Source organism: Schistocerca serialis, chromosome 1, assembly GCF_023864345.2.
Source record: "Schistocerca serialis cubense isolate TAMUIC-IGC-003099 chromosome 1, iqSchSeri2.2, whole genome shotgun sequence".
Lineage (NCBI taxonomy): Eukaryota > Metazoa > Arthropoda > Insecta > Orthoptera > Acrididae > Schistocerca > Schistocerca serialis.
Window position 1 is genome coordinate 651,190,763 of NC_064638.1, and position 25,756 is coordinate 651,216,518.

The following is a 25,756-nucleotide window of genomic DNA, read 5'->3' on the forward strand; positions in this document are numbered from 1 at the left end:
TTGAGAATGTTCAACCCATAAGTAGATATACTGATTGATGCTACAGTACTTGAAGATAATGCAAGGAGTTCAACTACCAGCTTTACACAACACATTTACTACTTTCACAAACCAAGAAAATTATCCCATTATACTACATAGAATTATGTTTTGTGAAATATGCATAAATAATTACAAATTTTATGATCTGGTGACCAGTTATACTATGTATTCCCATAAATAAATGTAAATGTCATGTGACTAGGGCCTCCCGCTGGGTAGACCGTTCGCTGGGTGCAAGTCTTTCGATTTGACGCCATTTCGGGGACTTGTGCGTTGATGTATTCCCATGTGTCATGTAGTATGCAGGCTATAAGAAAACCAATTTTTAGGGCTATGGAATGTTGTGATTAAGGTCAAAATGAGATTTTCAGTCTTTGGCTATAAATCCAACAGAGATCTGTCTTGTTTCTTCGAAAAAAAGAAAAGCAATTATTGATCACAGCCAAAACTGTAATATTTGGGAATCAATGGAATCTGAAATTGGCGTGAATTATTGCCTAATCAACCAGACAGTAAAAGAACAAACTTCAGTGTGGTGTCAGTTGTGATTGGAATGACAACAATGGCTCTCAGCCACACAACCATATAACAGTTCTATTTTTTACCCTCCACATACGGCTAGTTTTAAAGTACCTCATGGTGTGATTGAAGTTATTAGAAATTGTGTTTGCTGCACAAGTGTCCAAGAGATAATTAATTATAACTTCTTATGACAACTTGATTAGGTAAAGGAATTCTAGGTGATATTTTTAGAGGCAGGTTTGTATTGTTGCTTATAATGGATGCATAGAGGCCAAACTGATCATGTTAAAATAGTTGTTACTTGCTCCAAAAAGGCAGCATGCAGTTCTGTTGAATTCTCCTCAAGATGCCTAAAAAGGGGAAATGTAATCATCAACCTGAAAGGTTGGTTTGAACACCACAGTGCTTTACTGAGCACAGCCCTATTAGAGGCAGTATAGCATTTCCTTCCACTGAACTTGGAATTGACTTACAAAGCCCATTATAGTGTGTATAGTGGAGCCTAGAGTTTAAGCTGGGTTTCACCCATAGAACAACTTGGCATTTTTCACATTAATAATGTTACCAGAGGATACGCACAAGCCATATCTTGTAGGCAGTGGTTATCAGCAGGTATTGTTGACTACAGGCAAACACTGTAAAGCAAATTATTAATGTTTTGTGTCTTTTGGCAGCAGATGAATGTTCAAATAACATGACTGGTGGGGTACATCAGGTCAATGGGCGACATTCCCTGACAGCAAACACTCTTACCATAAAGTGAACAACACGTGCGTGATTTAAGCTTGAAATGATCCATCTGTCCATTTTAATGGATAGGTCAATGTTCATGGTCCATATTTTCCTGTTGGGATGGAGGCATAGCTCACTACTGAACTGCACTGAGAATGTGGGTTTATTTTTACCTTCAGTACACAGACGATTGTATTCAGTGATTTTCTGTGGTCAAAGAAAGGAAGAATTGCATCACAAAACTATGTAAGTCATGAGGGTGGTACAAAATTTCTTTGAGAGAAGTTTATTTTTATTGAACATTTTAATATACATTTATGAAATTCACACAAAAAAAGAAATAATTGATGACTAGCCTATTACTTCCTTTACTATTTATGTAGCTGATTTTATTTTCAATAATTATGCACACATGGAAATTTATAAGGTGCTTTTGAAGTTTAAATATAAAAGTATTACTACATACCACATATCTTGGGCACTTCTGGAAGGGCAAAATTTGTATTAATGAGCTCAAAAAATTTTCTGTAATACACATGCTTCTTTTCACTTAAAATGCTAGTCAGTGCCAGAAGTCCTTCAAGTAAATGTTGATTTACAGGAACTCTATACTGATTGCATACATGATACAATTCTTCTAATGGAATAACATTTTTAAATTGCTGCGAAAAAAAAATGACAGAATGGATTACCAAAAAGTAAATAGAAAATTTTTAATGAACTAACTAAATAATCTGGATCTGATCATTGTGTTCTACAGATCCCATTATGAAGGAGAGCCTCTGAAGACAAACTTTAATGAACAAAAGCATTAAATGCAAACACCACTAAAAATTATATATAATACTTGTAAAATGTTCAAACATACTGTATCACAATTTTTCAGTTTCTCATAAAAATCTTGAAAAGGAAATTCTGGGTCTCGGTGTTTTAATACAAATCGGATTTTATTGATGTAGCCAAAGTAATCCATTTGTTCCTGTTTTTCAAGGCTTGGCTCTGTCTGCCGCATTACATCACCCAAAGTAAGAATGCGGTCTTCTGTTTTACCAAATATATGGCCTCGTGGCACACATGTTTCAAGCACATGATTTCTGTAACAGAAATACTGCAGTATAAGTTTTTACTATAGAATTATCTAAATCATTCCTAAATTTCATGTTCTAGTTACAGCTTGTAATGACACTAATACTTTAGACACATTTTTTAGCGAAATTGACTTATTAAAAAAACAGCAGTGACTCATAGAGTTTTCCAAAAGTCAGCAGTTCTGGAAGACTCAATACATGAACAGAATAGCTGCGGACACCCTTTTACTTTCTTAAAAATCATTATTTTGTGTCTCTGGAAAGATAATCAAAAGAATGTAATACTTGACTTTTGTGTCAAAAACATACTGAAAATGGAAAGGCCAGGATATAAATTTGAGCTTGAAGGTATGTAGCTGATGCTGCTAATGACTACAGTGTTACATAATACACAGTCATGACATAAATAACTGTTACATTTCAGCAATAACAAATTGAGCATGCTCAAACACAAAGAATGTGCTCCGAGATGTAGTGCTGTGCTCGTTTTGTCATCTCCTCAAAGCATTAGAAAGTTAGAAAGTAGATGGCCACAGCCAACTGCATCAGCAATAGAACAATGAAAAAGGGAGATAAAACTACGAGGGTCATTCCAAAAGAAATGCACACTATTTTTGTAAAAATACAGTTCATTCTGCATGTGTGAAAGTTTTACAGTGTGTAGATACATCCTTCCCTCCTGTTTTCAAACTTAGTTCAACCTGTTCCCGTGAGTGGCGCCCATCACAGCAAGTCTTCAAGATGGCTGCTACACTTGACGTTCGTCAGAAGCAATGTGCTGTCATAGAATTCTTGTGCTGTGAAAACGAGACAGTGGGAAACATCCACAAGAGGTTGAAAAAGGTGTATGGAGATGCTGCTGTTGATCGCAGTACAGTTAGTCGGTAGACAAGCAGGTTACGTGATGAAAGCGGGCATGGCAATATTGAGGATTGTCCTTGCAGCGGCAAACCTAGTACTGCACACACTCCAGACAATGTCCAGAGAGTTAACGAATTGGTGACTGCTGATAGACACATTACAGTGAAAGAATTGTCATGCTACGTTGGGATAGGGGAAGGAAGTGTTTGCAGAATACTGAAAGCGTTGGCGTTAAGAAAGGTTTGTGCCATGTGGGTTCCCAGGATGTTGACAGTGGCTCACAAAGAAACAAGAAAAATAGTATGCAGCAAACTTTTGGAACAGTACGAGAATGGTGGAGATGAATTTCGTGGAAGAATTGTGACAGGTGATGAAACATGGCTCCATCATTTTTCACCAGAGACAAAGAGGCAATCAATGGAGTGGCATCATGCAAATTTGCCCAAGAAATAAAAATTCAAAACCACACCTTCTGCTGGAAAAGTTATGGCTACAGTGTTTTTCAATTCCAACGGAGAGCAGCGCGCTTCGTTACAGTATCATTTAGTAATCGCGAAAGCGTTACGGAGATGATAGATAAACTCCAGTGGAAGACTCTGCAGGAGAGACGCTCAGTAGCTCGGTACGGGCTTTTGTCAAAGTTTCGAGAACATACCTTCACCGAAGAGTCAAGCAGTATATTGCTCCCTCCTACGTATATCTCGCGAAGAGACCATGAGGATAAAATCAGAGAGATTAGAGCCCACACAGAGGCATACCGACAATCCTTCTTTCCATGAACAATACGAGACTGGAATAGAAGGGAGAACCGATAGAGGTACTCAAGGTACCCTCCGCCACACACCGTCAGGTGGTTTGCGGAGTATGGATGTAGATGTAGACTCTTGATTGTGGACATCGTGCCAAGTGGAACCACCATAAATTCTGATGCATATGTGACGACACTGAAGAAACTTCAAGCTCGACTCAGTCATGTTAGACCACATCGGCAAAAGCAGGATGTTTTGCTGTTGCACGTCAATGCACGAGCACAAGTCAGTCAAAAAACCATGGAAGCGATCACAAAATTTGGATGGACAACACTGAAACACCCGTCTTACAGTCCTGACCTGGCTCCATGTGACTATCATCTCTTTGGGAAACTGAAAGACACTCTTTGTGGAACAAGGTTTGAAGATGATGACTCTCTTGTGCACGCTGCAAAACAGTGGCTCCAACAGTTTGGTCCAGAATTTTACCGTGCGGGTATACAGGCGCTGGTTCCAAGATGGCGTAAGGCAGTTGAGAGGGATGGAAATTATGTGGAGAAATGAAATTATTGTTCCTAAAGGATGTATCTACACGCTATAAAACTTTCAAACATGTAGAATAAAAGATGGATTTAAAAAAAAAAATAGTATGCATTTCTTTTGGAGTAACCCTCTCATAATGAACTGTGAGGGGTGGACCCTTGGTTGGAGAGAGATGAGGAATTTACTGCGATCTGAAACAGCAGGTACAGGATGGTGTATGTGGGAAGTATATCCTAATTCAGTCCTCATTTGTGACACAGCTAGAGTTACTAACTGCTACAGTGCAGGTGACCAACTATGGCATGCCATGAAGCTATGTCTTAGGTCTTCTGTAGTTTACATAGACTATGTAAATAATAATTCCTAAGGAAAGGAAAACAATCTCTGATAACCAGCTGTTTCCAACAAAATGACAGAGTAATGCATAAATGTACATGAAATTCAACCTTCCCCATCTTGCACAAGTGTGGTGCAGTACCAGTCTTGACAACACATCATTAAGTTTCAGATATAGTAGCTTAAATACTTGAGAAATAGGTACAATAGGAGTGTATGCCTGCTGAATTGTCATAGGCATCCACTGCTGTTAGGTGAGAAGCTCGCCCTGATGTGGAAGGATTGGTGCAGCGCCCCCCTGACTGTGAACTACTGCCCTCTAAGGAAGAAGTTCAGTGCTGCCATGGAGTCTGGGGGACAGCTCATCTGTTGCATCATTTTAAGCCCTTAAGTGTGGATTTAGAATCATGAGTTGATCTGGTGGAGCTGGCTGCCCAAACCAGCATCTGCTGCTTGCTGGCCCATAGTGTGATGGAGACTTGTGTGGACCTGATGTGGATGAAGGGGGGTGCCAGACTGTGCTACAGTCAGAGAGTATTCATTGTGAGTAATAGAACCCTTGTTGTGCCATTACATTGCTTCCAGACATGTTCAAATCAACAACCCTTTGAGTCCATGGTGAGGAAATACTCTGCAGGATGGCTTGCAGTTATATGGCCTTTCTTCAATGTCACCATGATTGTGTGGCTTGATGCTGCTGCCTTGCAGTGTACAACAGGCTCACTTACAAATCAGCACTTCTCTGTCTACTGCTTGCTTCACACATGGCCACAATGGAGCTACTTTTAATTCTGTAATGCCCAATATATAGTGACTGTGTTACACATCTCCCCTCTCTGGTAACACCCACACCCTGAGTGTCAACCCATGGCCAGTCTGCAACAGAAGACTTCACATACAAAATTACAACATAGTTTATTTACAGTTGACTTCTTACAGTAAGCAACAAAGCTCTGAAGGTGGGATACATTTCTTGTACAATTATCAGCCCTTCGACTTCTCCATCCATCCTTACACCACTACATAAAATCTCCATTTTCATTTGAGCTGCCTCTTATACATATATCCTGTCAAAGTATTAAACAACTGTTTACATTAATATCCCCTCACTGCACCCTTATATCCTCCAATACTGTAAATAACAATGCTCATTCAAACACCACTCAAGGTTCCTTGTCTTTCAAATCACAATTAATTATATTTTACACTACAACACTCTCATTACTGTATCCAGGTTCTTTCATCTGTCATACCTTCCCATCTATGAATGTTTAACAAGACCATCAGTATCTGATGTACTGCAGGATCTCATTGACGAGTGGCCCTCCACTTAAGGTAGATGAATGCTGTGCAAACAGAGTCAAGACTAACACGGTGCCTGTGGTTGTGTGCTTCTGCTCTTGATCGTGTGCTGCTGCTGCTCCTCTTCCTGATATTGCTGCGCATGGGAGAACATTTATCTACTGAAACACATCACTGTTGTATGTCAATTAGCCGGTTTAAGGATAGCACTAGATTAGGATCCAATGTTTCATTCAGGTAGGTCAGATTTCACAATGGAAGGATCACTATCAACTCCTCTGGTCAGTACAACTGAAGCTGCATAATGTTCAACTTGGTTTCCCCTATCCAGAAGGTGACAGATGAAAAGTTTGCCCTGTTATGACACAGTCCATCTCGATAATAATTATTCCACTGCCTTACAGCCCCCTGGGGGTCAGTGGTTCACGGCCACAGGGGTACTGCTTCCTTCCACGCCAGGGTGAACTTCTAACCCAGTAGCAGTGGATGCCTATGAGAATTCAGCAGACCTGTGTGTCACTGGCACTGCTCACTCAGGGCCACATAGTGCTAACTCAGGCACGTGCTGTTGAGTGGGGTAAACAATGCCTGCAAAGCAGGATGTGGATATCAAACGGCCAACCTTTGGACTACGGCCCTAGAGAGGCATATCCAGGTGCATTGCAGCACTCCGATGTTGTATATTGGGATGATATAAAATATGATGTATCTTGCAGTGTAGTTTTCCTAGCCACCCCTGGCCAACACCATTGCCTCCACAAACCACCACTCCACCACTTCTATGCCGTAGTGACCCCACTCATCCCAAGCTGCTATAGAGTGGTGTCAGAAATACTTGTGGACCTCGTCTGGCCACTGGTGTCAGCACAGTCGACTTCAGCGCAGCTTTGCTTCTCAACCACTGCATGCAGTTTCATAAAACAGTGGGTTGAGTGAGCAGACTATTGGTTTTTGTGTTTGTTTCCTTGTTTTATGTGTAGATGGCGTGTACTGTCTACGTGAGTGATACTTAAGGATACGAGGTTTATGTTTTTACAGCATAGTAAACCAGCTGATCATTCAAAAAGGAACATGAGATGTGGTCAGTGTAATTTGACAGGGCACTGAGCACCTTGTACAGAGGTAGAACCAGTTATGTGTGTTAATTGTCTTTGGGAAGGGGCATATGGCTAGTCGGTGCACAGAGTCAAGATGGATGTTGATAAGACAAGATAGATGATGACAAGACATAAGATGATATGTTTGTTGTGTCACAAGGTCTGTTGTAAATGTATTTTTGTGTTCCGTGGTGTGTAATGGAGAAGAAGTTATGTAACAGCAGTGTCGCAAGTGCAATTTTATCACCATTCAGGAGGCATTTCAATCATTGGTTAATGAAATGGCTTAATTGAAAGCAGATATGCAGACTTGTGTAACAGGCTTGCAGCTAGGGAGGAAGAATTGGAATTAGCCAAACAACCCACTCCTTTATTAGATCCAGTCAAAGCTGGTATGGTCATGCTCTTTTCTGGAAAGCCGACTGAGTGTGTAGTCTCTTTTTTCAATGACCTGCTGTTACCAGGTAATATTGGGGTGGTCACAGGTTCAATTATTACAGGTGGCAAAGTTAAGTTAGTAGGGGAAGCCAAGGTGTATCTCAAACAATGGAAACTCCAGATTGTTGATATTCCTACAAGTTGTATCTCAGATGTACTGAGGGCCTAAGAGTAGTGCATACATTAGATGAACTGGAAAAAGGCCCGCTACAAAGGTACAAGAAGAAAAAGTATTGTGAGGGTTTTTTCGGGGCAGTTGCGTAGTCTGTCAAAGGAGCATCACTAGTTGGTAGAAAAGTTTGTGGACAGAACACAAAAAGTGAAATGTGCAGACACATGAATGAGGGGACAGTAAACAGCCAAATAGAGCTATACTCCAGAAGTAAGCAGAGGGCACTGGACATATCTTTAAGGGGCTTGCCCCCTGATATGCCTAGAAGGAAGTGAACAAGTACCTCAATTAATTTATACTCGGTGTCAGATTAGCCATGGAGTTTGAGAAGACCGAGGTGGTAATACGAATGTGGGATAAGAGAGGAGTGATCTCCACTACTGTGAAGCATTATAGATGTGAGAGGATGAGACATGTGCAGAGACAATGACACCACCTCAGAGTGGTAGGTTGGGCACCACCCATATGACTGCAGAAAAGTTAAGGGGAAACTGGAGATAAATATACAGGTGTTAAATGTAATAGGGATCCCCAGATACACCACTTAGAATTCCAGATAAGTTAAGAAGCAACTAATACCAATAGAGAGGCCGAATGAAAAGGTCAGAATAGTGAATAGTGGAAAGCACAAATTTTGTTTGGACACAGGGACATACACTATGTGATCAAAAGTATCTGGACACCTGGCTGAAAATGACTTACAAGTCTGTGGTGCCCTCCATCAGTAATGCTGGAATTCAATATGGTGTTGGCCCACAGCCTTGGCGGCAGCTTCCACTCTCGCAGGCATATGTTCAATTAGGTGCTGGAAGGTTTCTTGGGGAATGGCAGCCCATTCTTCACAGAGTGCTGCTCTGAGGAAGGTATTGATGTCTGTCGGTGAGGTCTGGCACGAGGTTGGCATTCCACAACATCCCAAAGGTGTTCTATACGATTCAGGTCAGGACTCTGTGTAGGCCAGTCCATTACAGGGCTGTTATTGTCATGTAACCACTCCGCCACAGGGTGTGCATTATGAGCAGGTGCTCGATCGTGTTGAAAAATGAAATTGCCTTTCCCGAATCAGTGATCATAAGGCCGTTGCAGCATCCCTGAATATGGCAGTTAATAGGAATATAAAAAAAGGGAGGAAGGTTTATCTGTTTAGCAAGAGTAATAGAAGGCAGATTTCAGACTACCTAACAGATCAAAACGAAAATTTCTGTTCCGACACTGACAATGTTGAGTGTTTATGGAAAAAGTTCAAGGCAATCGTAAAATGCGTTTTAGACAGGTACGTGCCGAGTAAAACTGTGAGGGACGGGAAAAACCCACCGTGGTACAACAACAAAGTTAGGAAACTACTGCGAAAGCAAAGAGAGCTCCACTCCAAGTTTAAACGCAGCCAAAACCTCTCAGACAAACAGAAGCTAAACGATGTCAAAGTTAGCGTAAGGAGGGCTATGCATGAAGCGTTCATTGAATTCAAAAGTAAAATTCTATGTACCGACTTGACAGAAACTCCTAGGAAGTTCTGGTCTTACGTTAAATCAGTAAGTGGCTCGAAACAGCATATCCAGACACTACGGGATGATGATGGCATTGAAACAGAGGATGACGCGCGTAAAGCTGAAATACTAAACACCTTTTTCCAAAGCTGTTTCACAGAGGAAGACCGCACTGCAGTTCCTTCTCTAAATCCTCGCACAAATGAAAAAATGGCTGACATCGAAATAAGTGTCCAAGGAATAGAAAAGCAACTGGAATCACTCAATAGAGGAAAGTCCACTGGACCTGACGGGATACCAATTCGATTCTACACAGAGTACGCGAAAGAACTTGCCCCCCTTCTAACAGCCGTGTACCGCAAGTCTCTAGAGGAACGGAGGGTTCCAAATGATTGGAAAAGAGCACAGATAGTCCCAGTCTTCAAGAAGGGTCGTCGAGCAGATGCGCAAAACTATAGACCTATATCTCTTACGTCGATCTCTTGTAGAATTTTAGAACATGTTTTCTGCTCGCGTATCATGTTATTTCTGGAAACCCAGAATCTACTATGTAGGAATCAACATGGATTCCGGAAACAGCGATCGTGTGAGACCCAACTCGCCTTATTTGTTCATGAGACCCAGAAAATATTAGATACAGGCTCCCAGGTAGATGCTATTTTTCTTGACTTCCGGAAGGCGTTCGATACAGTTCCGCACTGTCGCCTGATAAACAAAGTAAGAGCCTACGGAATATCAGACCAGCTGTGTGGCTGGATTGAAGAGTTTTTAGCAAACAGAACACAGCATGTTGTTATCAATGGAGAGACGTCTACAGACGTTAAAGTAACCTCTGGCGTGCCACAGGGGAGTGTTATGGGACCATTGCTTTTCACAATATATATAAATGACTTAGTAGATAGTGTCGGAAGTTCCATGCGGCTTTTCGCGGATGATGCTGTAGTATACAGAGAAGTTGCTGCATTAGAAAATTGTAGCGAAATACAGGAAGATCTGCAGCGGATAGGCACTTGGTGCAGGGAGTGGCAACTGACCCTTAACATAGACAAATGTAATGTATTGCGAATACATAGAAAGAAGGATCCTTTATTGTATGATTATATGATAGCGGAACAAACACTGGTAGCAGTTACTTCTGTAAAATATCTGGGAGTATGCGTGCGGAACGATTTGAAGTGGAATGATCATATAAAATTAATTGTTGGTAAGGTGGGTACCAGGTTGAGATTCATTGGGAGAGTGCTTAGAAAATGTAGTCCATCAACAAAGGAGGTGGCTTACAAAACACTCGTTCGACCTATACTTGAGTATTGCTCATCAGTGTGGGATCCGTATCAGATCGGTTTGATGGAGGAGATAGAGAAGATCCAAAGAAGAGCGGCGCGTTTCGTCACCGGGTTATTTGGTAACCGTGATAGCATTACGGAGATGTTTAATAAACTCAAGTGGCAGACTCTGCAAGAGAGGCGCTCTGCATCGCGGTGTAGCTTGCTGTCCAGGTTTCGAGAGGGTGCGTTTCTGGATGAGGTATCGAATATATTGCTTCCCCCTACTTATACCTCCCGAGGAGATCACGAATGTAAAATTAGAGAGATTAGAGCGCGCACGGAGGCTTTCAGACAGTCGTTCTTCCCGCGAACCATACGCGACTGGAACAGGAAAGGGAGGTAATGACAGTGGCACGTAAAGTGCCCTCCGCCACACACCGTTGGGTGGCTTGCGGAGTATCAATGTAGATGTAGATGTAGATTACTCTTCAACAGTGAGAAGCAAGAAGGTGCTTCAAACATCAATGTAGGCCTGTGCTGTGATAGTGCCATGCAAAACAACAAGGAGTGCAAGCTCCCTCCATGAAAAACATGACCACACCATAATACCACCACCTCCGAATTTTACTGTTGGCACTACACATGCTGGCAGATGATGTTCACCGGACATTTGCCATACCCACACCCTGCCATCGGATCACCACATTGTGTACCATGATTCATCACTCATCACAATATAGTTCCACTGTTCAGTCATCCAATGTTTATGTTCCTTACACCAAGTGAGGCATTGTTTGGCATTTACCAGTAGATGTGTAGCTTATGAGCAGCTGCTCGACCAAGAAATCCCAGTTTCCTCACCTCCCGCCTAACTGTCATAGTATTTGCAGTGGATCATGATGCAGTCTGAAATTCCTGTGTGATGGTTTGGATAGATGTCTGCCTATTACACATTACGACCCTCTTCAACTTTTGGTGGTCTCTGTCACTCAGCAGACAAGGTTGCCCTGTATGCTGTTGTGCTGTACATGTCCCTTCACATTTCCACTTCACTATCACATCAGAAACAGTGGACCTAGGGATGTTTATGAGTGTGGAAATATCACGTATGGACGTATGACACAAGTGACACCCAATCACCTGACCACGTTCAAAGTCTGTGAGCTCTGTGGAGCACCCCATTCTGCTCTCTCACGATGTCTAATGACTATTGAGGTCGCTGATATGAAGTACCTGGCAGTAGGTGGCAGCAAAATGCACCTAATATGAAAAACATTTTTTTTGGGTGTATCCAGATACTTTTGATCACATAGTGTATGACATTGTAATTCTGTCAGAGACAGCAAAGGACTTGGAAGAGCAGTTGAATGGAATGGATAGTGTCTTGAAAGGAGGATATAAGATGAACATCAACAAAAGCAAAACGAGGATAATGGAATGTAGTCAAATTAAGTTGGGTGATGCTGAGGGAATTAGATTAGGAAATGAGACACTTAAAGTAGTAAATGACTTTTGCTATTTGTGGAGCAAAATAACTGATGATGGTCAAAGTAGAGAGGATATAAAATGTAGACTGGCAATGGTAAGGAAAGCGTTTCTGAAGAAGAGAAATTTGTTAACATCGAGTATAGATTTAAGTGTCAGGAAGTCATTTCTGAAAGTATTTGTATGGAGTGTAGCCATGTATGGAAGTGAAACATGGACGATAAATAGTTTGGACAAGAAGAGAATAGAAGCTTTCGAAATGTGGTGCTACAGAAGAATGCTGAAGATTAGATGGGTAGATCACATAACTAATGAGGAAGTATTGAACAGAATTGGGGAGAAGAGAAGTTTGTGGCACAACTTGACCGGAAGAAGGGATCGGTTGGTAGGACATGTTCTGAGGCATCAAGGGATCACCAGTTTAGTATTGGAGGGCAGTGTGGAGGGTAAAAATCGTAGAGGGAGACCAAGAGATGAATACACTAAGCAGATTCAGAAGGATGTAGGTTGCAGTAGGTACTGGGAGTTGAAGAAGCTTGAACAGGATAGAGTAGCATGGAGAGCTGCATCAAACCAGTCTCAGGTCTGAAGACCACAACAACAACAACAATTGTATGACATTGGCAAGTATGGACAAATTGGTAAGAGGCAGTTAAACCTGTTGCACTATAATTTTCATGGAGATAGAGATAATGATGATAGAGTTCCAGGTGGGGACAAAGTGTTTTAAGTGAGGCATAGAAGTTGTGCCCCAAGTAAGTAGTGGTTGCTGCATGATCTTAGGATTACACTTTCTGATAACACAGCTGCCAAAATTGACCTTAGGCAACATGTAGTTCAACTTAGAGACATGATGTTGCAGCTAGGGGAGACTGTCACCTGTGAAGTATGGATGCAATGTGCGTCAATTTTAAGGGGGTGCACTGCTTGAACTGCATTCAACAATACTAAGGATCAAATCGCATGATACTGTGCCAAAGATACTGGGAAGTTGGTCTGGGTGGATATGGTACTGGGATGGCCTGCATTACAAATATCATATTGCTTTGTAATGAGAACCATAGTACATGTATTGGAGGAATTGGATGGGAATGTAGTGCCCAAGAATTTAGACAATGTTGATGCTGATGGAGTACAGCTCACCAAAAGAATGTTGGTAGCTAATCTGGAAGTCCTGGATTATGTGGGTAGGTGACCTGCCAGTGTGTGCCAGGGTACTGTGCAAACCACTGACAAAACTGCATTGCATTGGAAGCTGGAGCATACCAGAGGTAATGACTGACTGGAGAGGGAGAAATTACTGTTTGAATTTGGGGATTTGATTTTTTCTCGAGGGGGAGATGGATAAGTTACTGTCTGAATTTGAAGATTTGTTTTTTCCTTGAGGGCCTTTACTAGCAATACCTGTAACATAGCATCATATCCACAGGAACTGAGTCACTGTTATGAAGTGGACCTTACCATATACTGCAATGTTTACAACCAGTGTTAGAAGAATTCATTGATCAACAGTTAGTGGATGAGGTAACAGAGAAAAGCGCTAATCCATGATTAGATTAGATTAAATTCAGTTTTGATTCCATAGACCCAAAACATGAGATGATTCTCATAGGTATGGAACATGTCAGAAAATATAACATAAAAACATAAAACATTTGAATATAATATTTACTACCATGATCATTTGTCAGGAGATTATCGAAATAGGTGAATACAATGCAGTAAACTGGAACAGCTAATATTTACAGAATTAACAAGCTGTCATAATGAAACATGGGTATGCACTATTAATAAGTTTATTATGCACAAAATACCTTATTCCGACAGTTGTGACCAAGTGTTGACAAAACTGAAGTCTAACAGACATTTTTACTTAAGCTGGCTTAACAGTCTCTGTTAAGATATTCATCTACAGAGGAGAAGGAGTCTCCTATCAAAAAGTCTTTCAAACTCTGTTTAAACTGTGCTTTATCTGAGACCAAGTTTTTAATGGTTGCAGGCAATTTATTGAAAATATATGTTCCTGAATATTGGACCCCTTTTTGGACCAAGGTAAGTGATTTTAGGCCTTTATGTAGAATGTTCTTATTCCCAGTATTTACTATGTATTGAGCTATTGGTTGGAAATAGAGATGTATTACTTGCAACAAATTTCAGTAAGGAATAAATATACTGAGAAGTGGTGGTTAGGATACAAAGTTCCTCGAACAGGTTTCTACATGATGTTCTTGAATTTACACCACAAATGATTCTTATCACACGCTTTTGCACCCTAAAAACGTTGGCCCGGTTTGATGAGTTGCCCCAGAATATGATCCCATATGACATAATAGAATGAAAGTAAGCAAAGTGTGCAAGTTTTTGTATATTTGTATCTCCTACATTTGACCTCATTCTGACTCCAAATACAGACTTGTTTAGACACTTAAGAAATTCAGTGGTATGCCCTTCCCAACTGAATTTACTATCGAGTTGTAATCCCAGAAATTTAACCTCTTCGGTCTGCAAGTCTTCGTATGTTATACACCTGCTGGAAGGAAGTCTCTTACAGGTTCTGAACTGCATATAGTGGGTCTTCTCAAAGCTTAATGACAGTGAATTAGCTTTAAACCACTTATTAATGTCAGTGAAAATTTGATTATCAGATATTTTAAATCTGTACTTGACTTACTGCTTATTGCAATGTTTGTATCATCTGCAAACAAAACAAACTTTTCATCTGGCAATGTAACAGATCAGAAGTCATTAATGTACACAAGAAAAATCAATGGACCCAAGATGGAACCTTGAGGAACACCACATGTAATAATTCCCAGTCATATGTGAAGACTGACTGCTTACTGCTCAGGAATTTCGCAACAACATTCTTTGTTTCTTGTTGGGTAGATAAGACTCAAATCATTTCGCAGCACTGCCACTGACATCATAATATTCTAATTTACCTAAGTGAATGCTATGGTTCACACAAAGGCTTTTGACAGGTCACAGAAAAAATGCCAGTAGCCTCTAATTTATTATCTAATGAGTTAAGTACATTCTCACTGTAAGTGTAAATAGTTTTCTCTATATCAGAAACTTTAAGAAATACAAACTGTGACTTGGGCAATATATTATTTACTGTCAGATGCTTAATGAGATGCTTGAACACAATCTTTTCAAATATTTTTGAGAAAGCTGGCAAAATTGAAGATGGTCAATCGTTTGATGTATCTCTTTATCCCCCTTCTTGTAAATGGAGCAGAGCCATAGTAGTTGTACCATAAAAGCCACCAAATGAGACCAAAAGATATACAAGTAGATTGTGTTGTAACTACAGATATCTTAACAGCAAAATCAAAACTGATGCATATTCAATAACAAACATCACTTAAACTATTTTCAGTTTGGGGCAATGAAAGCACTTACATACCTCAGATCCGAGGAGTGGGCACCACATATGGTGGACTGCCTGAAAACAGCATTCTCGATCCCCTGGGGCCATGTTCAGTATTGCAGGATGCCAGTTAGAAAATAAACAACACTTCAGCATTTGTTGGGTGGAGTGCTGAGGGGACTGAGACCTCACCAGCGCATGCGATGCTTAAATGATATAATTGTTTACATGAAGGATATGGCAGAGTATATGCAACATTTTTGAGGTTTTTAGATTATTACAAGCAGCAAATTTAACATAAGTATGGAAAAATGGCATTTTGGATTTCAAGATGTTATGTAGTTAGCGCACATTATTGGCAGAGAAGGGATCAAGACAGCTCCAAGGCTGACAGAGGCAGTACAGGAATTTCTGATTCTTAGTAATACTAAAGGGTCACAATCTCTTTTAGTTTTAGGGAATTATTATTGTAAATTCATAAAGAGTTTTGCAGTTATAGTGGGACCACTTACGTGACTGCTAAACAAGGGGCTAAAGCTCAAATGTATAAAGGAACTCCAGGACACAATCAAGGAGTTAAAGAGAGCATTACCATCAAGTCCAGCACTAATTTGCTTGTACTATGAGAAAGAGTTTATGTTGTCAACCGAGGCCTCTAATCAAGTTATAGGCTGTGTTCCCAGTCAGATAGTAAGTGGAGAAGGGCAGCCGGTAGCATATGCCTGTAGACAGTTGAATAGAGCAGAGAAAAACTATTCAATGACAAAAAGGAGGTGCTTAATATGATGTATGGAATCGCACATTTCAGGTTTTGTTTGTATGGAAAGAGGTTTAAAGTGGTAAAATACCATACAGCTCTTAAGCGGTTGTTGGAGCTCAATGACACTTATAATATTCTGGCTAGATCGGCATTGAGGCTAAGTGAGTTCGAGTATGAAGTCATACACAACTCTCACAAGAGACACACTAACATGTATAGTTTAAGCAGTTGAGTAGCAGTGACACAGAAACTGAGTCATTAACGTGCACAATGGTGAGCAGCGTAATAGGCTGACACAAAATGCAAACAGTATTCACTGCAGCTGCAGTTAAATGTGTGGAATGGGTTATTATGTAAAACAAAAAGATAGAGGCCATGAGTACTAGTGCCAACAATGCTAAATTAGGAAATGCTGAAAGAAATGCATGACCGCGTTTTGTTTGAATATGACGGTTGTCGAACAGTGACGAGGCAAATAGCGGATTATTATTTGTGGAAATCTAAAAAAGATGTGGATTGTTATGGAATGGTTTGTGTGCAATGTGAGCAAGTTAATACCTTTGCAGAGGTTACCAGAAGCAACGGAACTTTTTAAAATGGTTGTGTTGGATGGCCTCGAGCCATTTAACAGGACTGCATCCAAGAATCTATTTGTGTTAATTATTGTTGATCAAAAGCATTGGTCAACATATGGGTGTTCAAATTTGGAGTGCCAGAAATTATGATCACTGATAATGGGCCTACGTTAGATTTGTTAAAGCAGCTGTGTAATCTGTTAAAGGTTAGGAAGTTAAAGCCAACTCCACTGCACCCTCCGGCTAATGGTTAAACAGAGAGGGTGCATTGCACAGTCAGAAAGATGTTGAGCCATTATGTGAACACACATCATAACAATTGTGACATATATTTATACTTCACTGTAGGTGCATATAATTCGAAAGTCCATTCTCCACTACGATTATCACCATTTGGGGTAGTTTATGGGAGGCTCATGTCATTGGTGTTTCATGAGGAGCAGCAGTAGAAGTAGAAGTTTATTGTCTCATAACATAAAATTTCAAGCCATTGACTTAAAAGTACAGGAGACTCGTCAAAATCAAAAACTAGTTTACAATTTTCACTCATGGTCCTGCCCGTGTCGTCCCTGTCGTACCAATGGACAACAGCATAAACAGGCAATAGCCGGAAATACAGCGCCATCGGGCATCAGAAATACATTCTACAAGTGCTACTTGTATTTCCACCTATAGCAATGTTTTCTCCTTGTTCTGAAATGTTATTTTACTGAAGTAACAATCTGTTCTGTAATCTTAAATTTTATGTACATTTGACCTAAATATTAATAGTAAATTTGTATATTTTAGGCTTTTGAAAAATTATGACTATCTTCCACAGGATGTGCGCATCTAGCGCAAAGATGGTGAACAAAATCTAACAAATTTTTATATCTATATAAGACCGGTGTTTCACATTTTATAGCTAGTTTGACAACGCATGAACCTGTGTTCAGTGTATGCTGCCTTTAGGTATGAACTATATGTATTTCGCATAAATTCAGTATATTACTAATAAGTGTTGTTAAATATTGCACTTATTTTTTAGGTTTTAATATAAATTTTCTTTTGTGTTGTTTTAGAATCTGAAGATGATCATCGTATGGCAAAAACCGGTTATGACTGTGTCATAAACATGTGATTGTGTGTATAAATAAACAAAAATTTTTACAAGAGAATCAGTCACACGCTCCATAGACAAAATGTTGTTTTTTTCAAAATTTCCTTATAATACCAGTAATATAACATACAGTACTGAATGATTACTTAATTAAGCAATTAATAATTTTTCTTCAAAAGTGACGAACTTTTAAGATTAAGTCCTAAGTACTTGCTCTCTCCTGCTCAAATTTTCAGTTTGTCATTTATGAATTCTTCCACTGAATAATAACGTTTCTGCACTAGTTTCTCGTATAAGGATTTTTTCAGTGTTTCTAAATTTATGCTGAGCAATTCTCGTCCTTTCACTTTGTCACAAATTTTCATACCCATATAATGTGGAGTTTGAGCGTAAAGTTTTAAACGGTGGGTGGGCAGTATAAAATTATTTTGATTTCTGGTGTTGTAATCATGTTGAAAATGATTCGCTACAAATAAATCAGGGTTACTGTGTACAAAGATAATCAGCTTATATATGTATAGTGAGGGAACACGTAGTATACTCAGACTGGCTGAAATTATTTTCTTTGTCCGACATTGTGCATATTTCTATTGATGGTCTTCTGAAGTTTTAGTATTCGACGCATAGGGTTTGAGTTACCCCAAAATACAATTCCATACCTTATTACTGACTTAAAGTAGATGTGATATACTACTTTTCTTATGCCCATACTGGTAGCATTGAACAATATTCTCATTGTATGTTGTTTTCGTTGTTGTGGTCTTCAGTCCTGAGACTGGTTTGATGCAGCTCTCCATGCTACTCTATCCTGTGCAAGCTTCTTCATCTCCCAGTACCTACTGCAGCCTATGTCCTTCTGAATCTGCTTAGTGTACTCATCTCTTGGTCTCCCTCTACGATTTTTACCCTCCACGCTGCCATCCAGTACCAAATTTGTGATCCCTTGATGCCTCAGAACATGTCCTACCAACCGGTCCCTTCTTCATGTCAAGTTGTGCCACAAACTCCTCTTCTCCCCAATTCTATTCAATACCTCCTCATTAGTTATGTGATCTACCCATCTAATCTTCAGCATTCTTCTGTAGCGCCACATTTCAAAAGCTTCTATTCTCTTCTTGTCTAAACTATTTATCATCCACGTTTCACTTCCATACATGGATACACCCCATACAAATACTTTCAGAAACGACTTCCTAACACTTAAATCAATACTCGATGTTAACGAATTTCTCTTCTTCAGAAACACTTTCCTTGCCATTGCCAGTCTACATTTTATATCCTCTCTATTTCAACCATCATCAGTTATTTTGCTCCCCAAATAGCAAAACTCCTTTACTACTTTAAGTGTCTCATTTCCTAATCTAATTCCCTCAGCATCACGCGACTTATTTCGACTACATTCCATTATCCTTGTTTTGCTTTTGTTGATGTTCATCTTATTCTCTCCTTTCAAGACACTGTCCATTCCGTTCAACTGCTCTTCCAAGTCCTTTGCTGTTTCTGTCAGAATTACAATGTCATCGGCGAACCTCAAAGTTTTTATTTCTTCTCCATGGATTTTAATACCTACTCCGAACTTTTCTTTTGTATCCTTTACTGCTTGCTCAATGCACAGATTGAATAGCTTTGGGGAGAGGCTAGAATCCTGTCTCACTCCCTTCCCAACCACTGCTTCCCTTTCATGTCCCTCGACTCATATAACTGCCATCTGGTTTCTGTACAAATTGAAAATAGCCTTTTGCTCTTTGTATTTTACCCCTACCACCTTCAGAATTTGAAAGAGAGTATTCCAGTCAACATTGTCAAAAGCTTTCTCTAAGTCTACAAATGCTAGAAACGTAGGTTGGCCTTTCCTTAATCTTTCTTCTAAGATACGTCATAGGGTCATTATTGCCTCACGTGTTCCAAGATTTCTACGGAATCCAAACTGATCTTCCCCGAGGTCCGCTTCTACCAGTTTTTCCATTCGTCTGTAAAGAATTCGCATTACTATTTTGCAGCTGTGACTTATTAAACTGATAGTTCGGCAATTTTCACATCTGTCAACGCCTGCTTTCTATGGGATTGGAATTATTATATTCTGCTTGAAGTCTGAGGGAATTTCGCCTGCCTCATACATCTTGCTCACCAGATGGCAGAGTTGTGTCAGGACTGTCTCTCCCAAGGCTGTCAGTAGTTCTAAACAGAATGTTGTCTTCTCCTGGAGCCTTGTTTCAACTTAGGTCTTTCAGTGGTCTGTCAAACTCTTCACGCAGAATCATATCTCCCATTTCATCTTCATCTACATCCCCTTCCATTTCCATGATATTGTCCTCGAGAACATTGCCCCTGTATAAACCCTCTATATACTCCTTCCACCTTTCTGCTTTCCCTTCTTTTCTTAGAACTGGGTTTCCATCTGAGCTCTTGATATTCATGCAAGTGGTTCTCTTTTCTCCAAAGGTCTCTTTAATTTTCCTGTAGGCAGTATCTATCTTACTCCTCATGAGATAAGCCTCTACACCCTTACATTTGTCCTCTAGCCATCCCTGCTTAGCCATTTTGCACTTCCTGTCAATCCCATTTTTGAGACGTTTGTATTCCTTTTTGCCTGCTTCATTTACTGCATTTTTGTATTTTCTCCTTTCATCTATTAAATTCAGTACCTCTTCTGTTACCCAAGGATTTCTACTAGCCCTCGTCTTTTTACCTAGTTGATCCTCTGCTGCCTACACTATTTCATTCCTCAAAGCTACCCATTCTTCTTCTACTGTATTTCTTTTCCCCATTCCTGTCAATTGTTTCCTTATGCTCTCCCTGACACTCTGTACGACCTCTGGTTTTTTCAGTTTATCCAGGTCCCATCTCCTTAAATTCCCACCTTTTTGCAGTTTCTTCAGTTTTAATCTATAGTTCATAACCAATAGATTGTGGTCAGAGTCCACATCTGCTCCTGGAAATGTCTTACAATTTAAAACCTGGTTCCTAAATCTATGTCTTACCATTATATAATCTATCTGAAACCTTTTAGTATCTCCAGGGTTCTTCCATGTATACAACCTTCTTTCATGATTCTTGAACCAAGTGTTAGCTATGACTAAATTATGCACTGTGCAATTGTATATGCTAGGCTATTTAATTTATTTGCAAGGTACTATATGTGTGACCCCCATGATAGATTTTTATTTAGTTGCATTCGTAGGAATTTCTTACAGCTAGCTTCCTGCAAATCCTGGTTTCTGTGACTGACCTGAATATCATTTGATTTTGCTTGTTTTGTTTTAAATTGCATTAACTGTGTCTTTTCCATGTTTAATTTTAACCCGTTTAAATCCAACCAGGTATCTAAGTTTTCTAAAGTATTTAATACTGTTTGTGGAATTTGATCTCTAATGTGGTGTCTGTCAAGGATTTTGCTACAACAGTTATGGAAATTTTGAAGTGCAATCAGAGAGCAAACACTACAGCTCTGAAATGCTTGGAATGATTGGGAAATCATGTGAGCAAATTACCACAGTACAAAGTTGGTCTGCAAGAAAAGTCATCAAACCAGTACATTCCAAAACAAGACCATGAAATTTATAACTCTTTAGCAGGGGTCATATCAGGTAGTTGAAACAACATTGCAGGTAAATGCCAAGCTCCAATTACCGATGTATGCAACTATTGTTCAGACGTCTGAAACCATTTCAAGGCTCTCTAAGTGCATTGACACAAGTGTTGTTATCAACCGAGAGTAAGGATGTGGCTAGTAGGAGGAAGAGGAAGCATGGAAACATTGTATATAGAGGATTGTGTATGAGTTAAGATCAAGGAAGTAGGAGAGAGTAGTACTATATCTACATGGATACTCTGCTAATTACATTGAAGTGCCTGGCAGAGGGTTCATCGAACCACCTTCACAATTCTCTATTATTCCAATTTCGTATAGTGCACGGAAGGAACGAACATCTATATCTTTCCATACGAGCTCTGATTTCCCTTATTTTATTGTGGTAATCATTTCTTCCTATGTAGGTCACTGTCAACAAAATATTTTCACTTTCGGAGGAGAAAGTTGGTGATTGGAATTTCATGAGAAGATTCCATCGCAGTGAAAAACGCCTTTCTTTTCATGATGTCCATCCCAAATCCTGTATCATTTCAGTGACACTCCCTCCCGTATTTTGTGGTAATACAAAACATGCTGCCCTTCTGTGAACTTTTTTGATGTACTCTGTCAGTCCTATCTTGTAAGGATCCCACACCATGAAACAGTATTCTAAAAGAGGGCGGACAGGCATAGTGTAGGCACTCTCCTTAGTAGATCTCTTACATTTTCTAAGTGTCCTGCCAATACAACGCAGTCTTTGGTTAGCCTTCCCCATGATATTTTCTGTGTGTTCCTTCCAATTTAAGTTGTTTGTAATTGTAATTCCAAGGTATTTAGTTGAATTTACAGCCTTTAGATTTGACTGATTTATTGTGTAACTGAAATTTAATGAGTTCTTTTAACACTCATGTGGATGACCTCACACTTTTCATTATTTAGGGTCAACTGTCAAATTTCACACCATTCAGATATTTTTTCTAAACAATTTTGCAATTTGTTTTGCAATTCTGATGACTTTATTAGTCGAAAAATGACAGCATCATCTGTGAACAACCTAAGCTGGCTGCTCAGATTGTCTCCCAAATCATTTATATAGATAAAGAACAGCAAAGGGCCTATAACAGTACCTTGAGGAACACCAGAAATCACTTCTATTTTACTCGATGACTTTCTGTCAATTATTATGAACTGTAACCTCTCTGATAGGAAGTCACAAATTCAGTCACATAACTGAGACGATATTCCATAAGCACACAATTTCATTACAAGCCACTTGTGTGGTACAGTGACAAAAGCTATCTGGAAATCCAGAAATACAGAATCGATAGGAAATCTCTTGTCAATAGCACTCAAAACTTCATGCGAATAAAGAGCTAGTTGTGTTTTACAAGACGATGTTTTCTAAACCCGTGTTGACTGTGTGTCAATAGACCATTTTCTTTGAGTAATTCATAATGTTTGAACACAATATATGTTCCAGAATCCTGCTGCATGTCGATGTTAATGATATGAGCCTATAATTAAGTGGATTACCCCTACTACCTTTCTTGAATATTGGTTTGATCTGTGCAACTTTCCAGTCTTTGGATATGGATCTTTCATCTAGTGAACGATTGTATATGATTGTTAAGTATGGAGCTAATGCATCAACATACTCTGAAAGGAACCTAATTGGTATACAGTCTGGACCAGAAGACTTGCTTTTATTAAGTGACTTAAGTTGCTTCACTACTCCGAGGATATTTACTTCTACATTACTCATGTTGGCAGCTGTTCCTGATTCGAATTCTGGAATATTTACTTTGTGTTTTTTTGTGAAGGCATTTTGGAAGGTACCTCCATTGCTATTGTGCAGAGAAGGCATTGATTATTTCTTGCTGCTAACATACTTCACATACGACCAGAATCTCTTTGGATCTTCTGCCACGTTTTGAGACAAAGTTTCGTTTTGGAAACTGTTATTAGCATCTCGCATTGAAATCCGTGCTAAATTTCGAGCTTCTGTAAAAGATCGCCAATCTTGGGGATTTTGTGTCTGTTTAAATTTGGCATGTTTGTTTTGTTGTTTCTGCAACAGTGTTCTGACCCGTTTAGTGTATCAAGGAGGATCAGCTCCATTGTTTGTTAATTTATTTGGTATAAATCTCTCAATTGCTACTGATACTATTTCTTTGAATTCAAGCAACATCTGGTCTATACTTATATTATTAATTTGGAAAGAGTTGAGATTGTCTCAAGAAGACATCAAGTGAATTTTTATCTACTTTCTTTGAATAGTGTGGTATCACAAGCCTTAGGCCTGTCCCACCCCTCATTAAATCGACCAAAACTGATACGAATAATTGTAAGAACAGTTATTATTATTATGTTCTTTAAGTTTGTTTTTGGGTTTTCAGAAATACGGTGGGAAGAAAGTTTATTTATGTTGCAGATAACGTGGAAGACATTGCCCAACGATCACCACGAAAGTTTGACGTAGCGGCAAGTGGGCAAGGAATAAAACGAATGCTGCAAACTACCACGAGCCACGGAAGAGCCTGGGCCGCGAGGGCATCAAGCTTCCTAGGTCATTGTTGGACAATGTCAAAGGAAGAGATATTCTGTTTTCTCTCTGGAAACAGATCGATCGAGTCTTGGAAGGTTCATGTAAAACGTATAGGCGGGTGACACATTAGGTGGGACCCGATGCCTGCAATACTTTCACAGTTATTAAAAAGTTGTTAAATGGCAAAACCAATAGTTCATCATTTATATAGATAAAAAGTAGTAAAGATATAGGAAAGGAAGAGTTGTGGCGTCAGAACAAAAAGTGATACATCGCTCAGCAACGAAGAAGGACATAAACAGTCGGCGTTACGTGGTGAAAACAAATCAACTGATAAATTAGTAAGTCTGTAATTAAGCATCAAATAGGGGTAATGGAGGTAATGCAGGAGTAGGTTTAATAATGAATAAAAAAATAGGAGTGCGGGTAAGCTACTACAAACAGCATAGTGAACGCATTATTGGGCCAAGATAGACACGAAGCCCACGCCTACTACAGTAGTACAAGTTTATATGCCAACTAGCTCTGCAGATGATGAAGAAATTGATGAAATGTATGATGAGATAAAAGAAATTATTCAGGTAGTGAAGGGGGACGAAAATTTAATAGTCATGGGTGACTGGAATTCGAGAGTAGGAAAAGGAAGAGAAGGAAACGTAGTAGGTGAATATGGATTGGGGCTGAGAAATGAAAGAGAAAGCCACCTGGTAGAATTGTACACAGAGCACAACTTAATCATAGCTAACACTTGGTTCAAGAATCATAAAAGAAGGTTGTATACCTGGAAGAACCCTGGATATACTAAAAGGTATCAGATAGATTATATAATGGTAAGACAGAGATTTAGGAACCAGGTTTTAAATGGTAAGACATTTCCAGGGGCAGATGTGGACTCTGACCACAATCTATTGGTTATGAACTGTAGGTTAAAACTAAAGAAACTGCAAAAAGGTGGGAATTTAAGGAGATGGGACCTTGATAAACTTACTGAACCAGAGGTGGTACAGAGTGTCAGGGAGAGCATAAGGAAACAATTGACAGGAATGGGGGAAAGAAGTACAGTAGAAGAAGAATGGGTAGCTCTGAGGGATGAAGTAGTGAATGCAGCAGAGGATCAAGTAGGTAAAAAGACGAGGGCTAGTAGGAATCCTTGGGTAACAGAAGAAATATTGAATTTAATTGATGAAGGGAGAAAATACAAAAATGCAGTAAATGAAGCAGGCAAAAAGGAATACAAATGTCTCAAAAACAAGATCGGCAGGAAGTGCAAAATGGCTAAGCAGGGATGGCTAGAGGACAAATGTAAGGATGTAGAGGCTTATCTTACTAGGGGTAAGATAGATACTGCCTACAGGAAAATTAAAGAGACCTTTGGAGAAAAGAGAACCACTTGTATGAATATCAAGAGCTCAGATGGAAACCCAGTTCTAAGCAAAGAAGGGAAAGCAGAAAAGTGAAAGGAGTATATAGAGGGTCTATACAAGGGCGATGTACTTGAGGAAAATGTTATGGAAATGGAAGAGGATGTAGATCAAGATGAAATGGGAGATAAGATACTGCGTGAAGAGTTTGACAGAGCACTGAAAGACCTGAGTCGAAACAAGGCCCAGGAATAGACAACATTCCATTAGAACTACTGATGGCCTTGGGAGAGCCAGTCCTGACAAAACTCTACCATCTGGTGAGCAAGATGTATGAGGCAGGCGAAATT

General features: G+C 39.6%; 1 protein-coding gene across 1 annotated transcript in view; it reads right to left on the reverse strand.

Moving 5' to 3' along the window:
• The window catches only part of LOC126420376 (uncharacterized), a 69,266-nt gene that overhangs the window by 28,188 nt on the left and 15,322 nt on the right, over positions 1-25,756 (reverse strand). Inside the window, exons 2-3 of the mRNA XM_050087230.1 lie at positions 2,165-2,390; positions 1,763-1,958 (exon numbers count right to left, since the gene is read on the reverse strand). Coding sequence (XP_049943187.1) covers positions 1,763-1,958; positions 2,165-2,390 — 422 coding nt within the window. The remainder of the gene's footprint in view (positions 1-1,762; positions 1,959-2,164; positions 2,391-25,756) is intronic.